This window comes from Daktulosphaira vitifoliae, unplaced genomic scaffold (assembly GCF_025091365.1).
Source record: "Daktulosphaira vitifoliae isolate Bord-2020 unplaced genomic scaffold, ASM2509136v1 Scaffold_2, whole genome shotgun sequence".
In the NCBI taxonomy this organism is placed as follows: domain Eukaryota; kingdom Metazoa; phylum Arthropoda; class Insecta; order Hemiptera; family Phylloxeridae; genus Daktulosphaira; species Daktulosphaira vitifoliae.
Window position 1 is genome coordinate 35670898 of NW_026099573.1, and position 10268 is coordinate 35681165.

The window sequence follows — 10268 nt, forward strand, 5'->3', positions numbered from 1 at the left end:
GACAGTATTCTAAGGGACCAACGGGGGATAGCTGGCTAGGCTATATCTACCTTAGGTACTGAAGTTTCCTATTTAATTTATATTCCCTTAGAGGAACTACCAAGGGTCGCACTACAATATATATATATAACACTTTAGGTTAACAACGATATAAATAAATATTTATTAAGCAATTGAAATATTAAATAGATAATACAACCTGCTGGACACCTAGAGATGTTATAATCCAACAGGGAGCTGACGGCGACACACACACACACTATAATATACGGGGGTAGCGAAGTTAAGTTAATTATCAGACNAGTTAATTATCAGGCAAAAGTAGTGATCGCGAAGATGGTAAAATGTCAACTGTCGATAGGGATATCTTATTATGGCACATTGGCCGTGAATTGCAAAAAGTGTTTATGTGTGCAGTCCGCCCTCCTGTTAGTATTGTTGTATGTCACTGTGTTAATTATATATATATATATATATATATGTCTATGTCTATTAAACGGTACAACGATGTTATGGAAGACAGAGATATGGGCACATGCAAATGTGATCGTATCAATTCATTAAAAAAATATATAGATACACAATAATGCACCGAAGTCCTGGGAAGGTTAATGATACATTAACAGAAAAGCCCTTTTATAGTTTTAAACGACAAACGATCTTTTTTACAATCTTTTTTTGTACAATTTTGTGTTTTTAGCTTCTATGTGAATTTGAGAAATTTTCGTTTTACTATGATGTGCGTTTTTTTTCAGATCTCACTGGATTATTAGCGCAAAAAATTTGAAAAAATCATCTCAATTTTAAAAATTAAAAAAAAAATCTCAATATTATGCTATATTATTTTTCTATGGAAAACATCGCTACCATAAAAAATGATGAGCAAAAAAAATAAACCATAAAATCTCTGTCACTATTCATAACATCCCACTGTACAATGTTACATACCATTGATGTTCTTAAAACGTTTCATGGGAACGTGTAACATCCCATACATTATTACTATGATATAAAGGCGATGTCCCTGAGCTTGTTAATAACCGTTTTTTTTCAACACTTATAATATATTTAAGGTTTGTTATTTATAAGCATTACTAGTATGTTTCCTTCAAACATTGTATACACATACCCTAGAAACATTGTGTGTATGTTTGATTGGGATATTACCGAAACATTTAAAGATTATGTCGTCGTAATATGCTAGATGTACATACAGTAAACAATTCTTAAATCTTTTAATAAAATGTTATAACTGTGATGTATATTAAAAAACAAAAATATAACATTAATGGGATATTTTATCCAGGCTTTAGTAGTTAGAACTTTTTTATCTTTTTTAGTACATTAAATACACCCTTAATTTGTATTAATTATGTTTATTGAAACAATAGGTGTTATTAATATATAAATAATAACTAAGACTAAATATATAACCACCACACAAAAACAACATCACTTGAAACATATTATATAATTGAACAAGTTAAAGAACTATAAAAATAATGTAAATTAAAAACAAAATAAAATATACCAGCAATAAACGTCGAAAATAAATATAACTATATTAAACCATGTATGTATGTCAATATTATACAAATTATTAAAATAGTATCACAATATATTGAAATTATATGAAACATTATAGTAGACTATTAAATCTAATAAATAGTACACATACTTATAAAATATAAAAATTATATACCTACTTAATTAGTAATAATACATATATAATGAACTTTAAAAAAATATATACAAAAATGAATGCATTTTGAATAATTAATAATTTATACCAAAGCTTGTGTTAATAAGTTAATTTAATAAGGTATTTCTGAAAGTGAATGATTTAAAGTTGATATAACTGCTTGTTCATTAGATATACGAATAAAAAAACATTTGTATTTTATATCAGAAATATGAATTGACAAATTATTAGATAAATTATTAGTATTTATAGTATATAAGCCAAATATGGTAGATACAATAGGCTCAGTAAAAATTGGAGATGGATTTAAAAATTTTTGAACAATTAATATAAAAGATGATTCATTTTTTGGTTTAACAATGTGGTTAACCATAACAATGTCACTATTTTTTAATATTATATATTTATCACGTTCATTGCATGTATTAATAATTACTTTTAGATCTTTTAAAATTATTTTTTCATATAATTTATCATCTAAACTAAAGTAAGGAGTAGATGTGTTAATAATCTCTTTAAAAGTGACAATAGGATCAAGAATTATACTACTGGATATTAAATGTTTTTGTTTTTCAATAACTCTATTAGTTACTTCTGAAAGAGGATATTTGGCACTTTTTATTGATTTTTTTATGTATTGTAAATAATTTTCAAATTTAGAGCAACTAAAATTATCAAAACAGCCATGAATTTTAACATACATAGGAAGATGTAATAAGCTATGAACATTATAAGTCACAGAATGAGCCCCATACAAAGAAGAGTACTGAGAAACAAATTCATTCAGTAAGTTTTGAGCTAAATCATTTGAAGTTTGACATATATCAGGAGATATCAAAATTCTTACTGCACATACCAAGAGTTTAAAATGAGAATACTTTAATTTATTTAAATTTCCTTTTAAAACTATTAATCCTGAGTGTAGAACAAACATTCTTAATTCAGTAGCTTTATAGTATTCTATACTATCTAATTCTCTAGGCAGACGACTAAATTCAGATGGGACATACAATCGTAGATTCATCAAATTATTAGATATTTTAACTTTATTTTCCTTAGCTAATCTAACGTCCTTCTTACCTTTAACCCAAAACTCTAACAAACATTTTGTTACACCCAGGCAAACATTATGCATATAATCAAGACACACATCGTTAATTATATTTATAGGTAATAATTCAAGAGGGCTACTACCTTTATGATATTCTTCCTGTGTTTTAGAACGAAATGATTCATCGGTTCTAAGAGGCGATTCTATTTCTAAAAATGACATTCTATTATTTATGAACGAACCTTCCTGAGTACATGAAGTACATCCAAAATAAGCATTAAATGATTTCACATTAAGTACAAAACTTTTAGCTGGAGAATCAAAAATTACATGACCAACACCAAACTGATACAAATTTCCACCGATAGTTAAGCCATTATTTAATAATATTGAAAGATCTGTAATAAATGGATTTAAAAATTCATGAATTGACTTTGGTTTGGTATTTCCATGGAATATTCCAATTGGAAGTACATATTCTGATAATAAGTTACAATTTGTAAATGCAATTAAGATTGGCCAAAGTTGACTCTTCGAACTTCTTGATAATGGTAGACCATCCAAATTAATACCAATCTTTAAAACAATATTTGGGGTATAGATTAAATTATTGTATTTTTTTAATAAAGGAGATATCATGTTTTCTAAGCCTAAATGAATATAAGACCCATGACCTATATTTGAAATTATGTGCGTTTTAGGAGTTTTCATTAGAGTTCGAATATCTTTAGGTACATTAATACCAGCAGAATTAATTATTCTAAGTATACAATTTGCACTATTATGAGATACTTTAAATTTCAATACCCAAGACCTTAATTCATCTTCAATACTAAATGATACATCCTTTATTAAAGAATTATCTTCAGAATCCACATTAACATTTGAAAAATAAATATCATCTATATCACTAAAATTTCCAGAACACGATTCATTATCAGGTACTGATGTAACTAAAGAATTTTCTATTACATTAAGAGACTGTGATATAGAACTATAATTAACATCTAAATTTGAATTCATACCAAATTCTAATATTGGATGTGTAGGCATATTAAAGTTATTTGATTTGTTTGAAGACGTTGTGAATTTCTGTTTTTCCAATTTTAACATTTGTCTGAAGTATCTAGTTGTAACTTCTCCTAAACATTTTTTTTTTCTACTAATTTTCTAAAATAAATAAAGCTAGATAAAAAACTTTAATTATTTATTTATTATATATTATAGATAATGTATCAATCTAAATAAAGAAATAAAAATGGTACTTTCTTAAATATAAATAAAAACTTTTTATAAATATTATTTTAAAACTGTAATTATAAATGTATATAAAAAAAAAAACAAACACATATAAAAAATTATATTGTCACTCGTTTAATTTGTCCCCTTGTACTCTTGTGTTAGTACGCCTAAGCCATTCTGCAATTTCTATTTCTACATCAGAGTTTGTCATGGGCTTTTTGGCATTATCTTTAATAACTTCTACAAGAAAGAAGTAAAACAAAATAAACATTCACAAGACTATACACAGTGGAACAAATCTAACTGACAACTCTTATAACTTTTGACATAGTTAACGTTTTAGCTATATATATTTTTTTAAATAATTTATGCATTCATAAACTATGTTAAAATTATAGCCATATGTTAATTGAAGTTATAAGATTTGTCAGTTAGATCTATTCCTCACTGTATAATAAATTGTAAAATTACTTGTAAGTATTCTGATTAATTCAGAATCTCCTACTTTAGTAATTATATTTTTTCCACGACCAGTCCACGTACATTTACCAGCATATGAATTAGTAAAAAGTTTGGTCAAAGACCTTCTTATATGTTCTTTGCCATCCCTTCCTCCAATTGATCTAATAAAATATTCCTACAGCAAAAACTCAAATTTGATTTAATTTGATAAAACTATGAAATATTTATTATATTTTTGTGAAAATGTTGACTAGATTTAGTCATTAAATCTTCTTTACTCATATTTAACCAAAGTTCTAATTACCAATTTTGAAACAAAATCAATTTCATTACTAATGCAAGTTTCAATCAATAAAAATCCTTCAACATTATCAATGGGGAATTTTGATAAAAATGAATTGTCTAACAGAGCATTTTTATTTTCATTTTTATGTTTAGACAAAATTTTTTCAATGTTTTCTACTTTTAATAATATTCTATTTAACATCATGTTCATTGTTGGATCTGTAGAAGTATACACAAAAAAATTTAAGCTAAAATGAAAAATGTATTTTACAAACAAGGTGGTTTGCTATTTTTACAATCACAAATAATTCTAAGCATTATTTTTTAATAACCCCAATGTATTCATGCCTAAGCAAATTGTATTTTTATAAAAGCACCACTAGATAGGTAAGCCCTCTCCATAAACTGTATGTAAATCAATAGAAAAATTTAACTAATTTCTATGGATTTATTTAAAGAAAATAATTGCATACCTATTATATTCTATATATATATATATAATTATAATATGTAATATTAAATAAATATTACCGTAGTTTTTTTGTTGGAGAACAGACTGATTTAAAGTGTTCATTGTATTTGATGACTGTTAATTAAAATATGAATATAAAAGTATAATCAAAATTCTAAAATTATTCTTTTTTTAGATTGACACATAAAACTTTAAATTTTTACCTTACAGTAATTAATTTTTTCCATTTAATATACCTGTAATGAGAAGTCCGTTGTAGAACAAATATGTTTGGGTTCTGGAGGCATTAACTCAGAGAGTTGTTGATAGTTGTCTTTTTCAGTTAATGAACTACAAGATGCTATAGGTTCAACTGATGTATCAGTGGCTGAAGATGTTGATTGGTTAAGTAAATAAGACATTCTATTATCAGTTTCTAAACTTGAAACTATTAGAGCATTACTATTTGATTTTACAAACAAAGGTTTGACAATATTCAACGTGGCAGATGATGACTGAGCCATTATATTATAACTGTTATCTAAACAAATTAATTAATTGAATTAAAAATTATATTATTATACAATACTAATAATTATATGGTTTATAGCAATATAATAAAATTATTCATAAAATATGTACTTAAAAAATACAATACACATTATATTTTTGGTTTGACAGTATTGTTAAAGTTATGTTAATTTAAAAAATTACCATTGTCATTGTCACTTTCATCAGTTACATTAAACAATACATTTTGTGACATAAGCTTTCCTTTTTGTTTATGTCTTAGAGTCATATTTTCTTCATTGCCTGTTTCATTAGATGAATCTTCAATAATAACTTGTTGATGCCATGCTTTATTAAAATTATCTGTAAAATAGTTATATATTAGTTATATTTAAAAAAAAATAGTTGGTATATAGATGAGCTAAAAATAATCACTAGACATTATATAAATATGTATTAATTCTTACCAAAAGTTTTATTTCCACCATAAATTTTTACTCTATACATTTTCCAGGTTAACCCCGGCTCATCTGCTTTTTGTATAACATCACTGTTAACAGTGCCTGGAGGCCAGTAGCAATAATTTACTTGAGTTAATTCATTTTTTGTGACCCAATTCGTTGGTACAACACTATATTCATTGTGCTCAGGGAACAGCACAATAAGCCATTTAAGGGAAACCTATATAAATATTTTATAATTCGTTAATTTAATATCTTAAGTGTACATCAGACACCAATTGTTAATATTATTGACAAAATAAATTTAAAAAAACATTAAATGTTTCTTTAAATACGTTTATAAATTGTATTAAATAAATTTTTAATACTTCATTTATGTCACATCATAAAATTTAAAGTTGGTATTTGTAAGAGTTATTTAAAAAATACTGACCACTTTTTAAATTGATTAATAAGTTGCAATCCTTGAAATTTTACACCACTGAATGTACTTATATAACAATGTTATTAAGTGTGGATGCAGTATTATAACAAGTGTAAATAAGTAGATTGTATAACTTACCTTTTTTGTTTGTTCAGCCATTATTAAAAAATATAAGAAAAAATAATAATTATAATTAAACACACTTAATAATAATTAAAAACACTTAATAATAATTAAACAAGTATACTGTCTAACATAAACAATTGTAAGATTGTCCATAACATAACATCGTGTCTACTACAGAGTTGTTGGTCGTTTGTGGCCGATCCCTTAAAATAAAAGATAAAGACATACGTCACATGGGTTTTTGGATTTTCCAGGTATTGATAGGCAATTACAGTGTCGTATGACAAAATATTTTGTTTTTTAATATATATTTCTAAAATTAAATTTCCAAGCAATCGTTTATCATAATTATGATAATAGAATGCTATTAATACATAGTGTAATATTTCGGAGGAACGTAGTATGTATGTTACATTCGTACCAAATTTGTACTAAGTCAAAATGATATCACATGGATATTTCCTTTGTACTTAATTTGTATTAACTTAAAAAAACAACCATATAACAGCTTATTGATGTTTCAAAGTGATGTTACGTATGAAACACTAAAAAAATGTTCCCCCGACGTACTGAAACATTAATTGTACAGTGGGTAGGCTAGTAAAATTCGAGATGGGTTCTTTAAGGTCGTGGGCCCACGAGTGTAAGCTCTTAATCCGGTTTGAATGAAATCCACCCATGTAAAAATAAATCGTCCGATAAAATAAAGTAAATTTATTAATACATTTGATTTTTAAATTTTCCTGTCGAGCCTGTGCTCATACATTCGCATATGCTACAGAAAACAGTTGACACGGTACCACATATTAGCATTACGCTTATTATACTTATATCTTATTTCTCTCATCAGTCGTTTTATTACATCGCAATTCAATCCCGATTATAATATCCCCGCTTTTTAACCAAGTTGCAAAGTCCATCTGCTGAACCACGAGCGGCGACAGCGAAAGCTCTCTCCAATTTTTGACGACTCACGCGGAACATCAAAGTTTTTTTGACAGTACATATATTATAAACCAGTAAGTACTTAATCATTTAAAAATGTATTAGTAATACAAAAGACTTAATAAATTAGTTAATAATTAGTTGACCTAATAAAAAAGCTAAATATGCTCCTACAAACTTTAAAGAATGCTATTTCTGTGTTAAAATTGTCGATTTTGTATTTTATTTTATTTTAAAATACCTAAGAAAAGTTTTTCTTATGGTTTGATATGATAATAGGTTTCAACTACAAAATTAAATAATTTTACTTTGTAATTTATTAATCTTTTAACTTTATTTGTGTGTTACTACCAGTCAATAATATTTTAAATTTTTTGGTAACATTTTACTATATAAATCATGTTTCACACAATTACGCAGTGGAATAAATAAGTATGCTATATTTTAACAATCAGCTTATAATAATAACAAGTTTGGGCGTCCCCTACTTTAAACAATGTTTCATACAAATAAATTAAATATATATACAAAAATATTTTGATTCGATCCGACCTGATTATTGTTCTCTTCACCTCTTGCTAAATATTGTCAAGTCGCCGATGCTTATTCGATCCGCTATATGATAGTCACCAAATTCCACCGGTACATCAATTGTACACAAACCCAAGGCGAAGAAACTCTTCGAAATGCGACCCTCGAACCGTTGCAATAATAATAATAATAAAATAAATAACCGACAACGAACAACACAATCACCGCTGTGACTTAATAATCCGAGCGAGCGACATAAAAAAAGCATGTGCTCGGGCAAAGGCGTAAAGCATTTGAGTAAATGTATTTGAATAAAAGTATTCAAATACTTTCATTGGTATTGAATAGTATTTTTAAATACATTTAATAAAAAGTATCTGAGTAGTATTTTAAATACAATTAATTAGTATTTAATACTGTTTAATATTCAGTACTATTAATATACTTTTTTTTTTTTAATTTGCTAACCGTAACACAGCAACCAAATTAAACTCAGTCAAAATGAAAATTGAGAATAATTCTCTGTTATTTTATATGTTACATTATAGTATAACATAATTATTGTGCTTATCTAAATGCTATTATGTATACATCTATTTTTAATACATCAGTTGAACCTACAATAGCCTATTGCAGGTTCAAATGATTTACTCTATTGTCAATAAGACATACTTTACAGGTTTTTACACGTGTACTAATATTTATTTTTTTCACTGATTAGTCTCCAATAATTAATTTTATTTACCTCTAACAAAAAATATCGAAAATAATAAATGAGTTCTCTTAATTTAAGAGTACACAATATTTGATTTAAATTACCCTCTTGGTAATTATTTNTTTTTTGGTAACATTTTGCTATATAAATCATTTCTAAGAAAATTATTTTTAATTTCACGTGAATTTAACAATGGATTTTTACAATTATAACAAATTTTATAATACGCTCAATTGAGTACATCTTTTTAACAACTTTCTTTTATTGTTTTTTTAGTTTAAGTAAATCATTAAAATTAATTCAGTTATGCATATTTCAACTGTAGAATCTTTTTAAACACCAAAAGTTACTAGAAAATTCAGAACTATTTTCCTGTAAGTTATATCCTAAAATTGTAACCAATTAGTAATAATATCAAAAATTATTGGTGTTAGAAAAATTTAATTGCTAATTTGAAATTACCACGAAACATTAAATAATAAAATTATATTTTTCACTCTGATGAAAATTTTTTGCAGGCCATTTATTTATAAGTAACAACAAGTTATTATCTAAAAAGTTTTGTGTCAAGCCCTTCAATTTTTATACACGTTTGGATAAAAGTTATAACTACTTTATAATTTTTATTAATTTATTAATTCTCCGAAAAAATTACAATACTAAATGATTAAACATCATTCCCATATTATATTTAATTGCTTACGATAAATATTTATTCATGTTCTAAATCAAAAAACTACTAATCAGGAATAATAAAGGAAATACAAAATCACATTGTTTATGGTTTAATCCACCAACTTCCTAAAATTAAACACTTATCTAAAGATTTGCATCGATGCGTTTTTAACACGCTTATATTAGTTTCACGTGTATGTTTGTTGTTTGTTGTTTGTTGTTTGTTTGTCGTTTGTAAGTTTGTAACTCCACGCAGCACGTGTTATTATGTCGCGTATCCCGTCGTGTATGACCTTGAGACTATACTGTTGTAATGCATTCGCCCCACCCCGCTCACCACTCGTAGACAACAATATTTTCTAACCCGTAGACGCGCGCGTGTCATCAATTATGTATATATATAACAAATTTTTATTGTAATTGACACGGCCCGCGTCGTTTCATTATACACAATGCCCCACGACTCGTGCCACCTTTATCAGCCGTCGCCCTATTATGAGTATTTGACTGACCAACACCTCGCGTTATACTGTGCAAAGTCCAGCAAGCGCCGCACGCCCGACGACATTCCGCCGCAAATGATACCGTAGTCTTCTTCCCGTTGTCAAAGTGACAACGTCTACGATTCGATCCGCACTCGCGCGCCGTCGCTATCAACGCTGCTAACCTGTTGACGTCCGAGGAACAC

General features: G+C 26.9%; 2 protein-coding genes across 5 annotated transcripts in view; both read right to left on the reverse strand.

The window, feature by feature from the left end:
• LOC126899802 (uncharacterized protein DDB_G0289917-like) overlaps nucleotides 1–10268 on the reverse strand; it is a 145235-nt gene that overhangs the window by 67646 nt on the left and 67321 nt on the right. The window contains exon 1 of one of the 2 annotated variants that reach the window (XM_050675022.1): nucleotides 200–280. The exons of the other annotated variant lie outside the window; for it this stretch is intronic. The gene's annotated coding sequence lies outside the window, so the exon portion shown is untranslated. Of the gene's footprint in view, nucleotides 1–199; nucleotides 281–10268 lie in introns of those variants that run through there. 2 annotated transcript variants of the gene reach the window in all.
• Nucleotides 3988–7706, reverse strand: LOC126899815 (uncharacterized). Of its 3 annotated transcripts, none has more exons than XM_050675036.1 (8): nucleotides 6727–7703; nucleotides 6171–6384; nucleotides 5908–6066; nucleotides 5451–5734; nucleotides 5274–5328; nucleotides 4762–4961; nucleotides 4467–4632; nucleotides 3990–4235 (listed from the first exon to the last, which is right to left on the reverse strand). In XM_050675036.1, exons 1-8 carry the CDS (start codon nucleotides 6745–6747, stop codon nucleotides 4120–4122), a joined length of 1215 nt encoding a protein of 404 aa, XP_050530993.1. In that variant the 5' UTR covers nucleotides 6748–7703; the 3' UTR covers nucleotides 3990–4119. The 3 variants fall into 3 exon arrangements, 2 of the variants coding, with proteins under 2 accessions (XP_050530994.1, XP_050530993.1); XR_007702703.1 differs by having other exon boundaries at nucleotides 4126–4235; nucleotides 4467–4618; nucleotides 6727–7702; XM_050675037.1 differs by lacking the exons at nucleotides 4762–4961; nucleotides 5274–5328 and having other exon boundaries at nucleotides 3988–4235; nucleotides 6727–7706.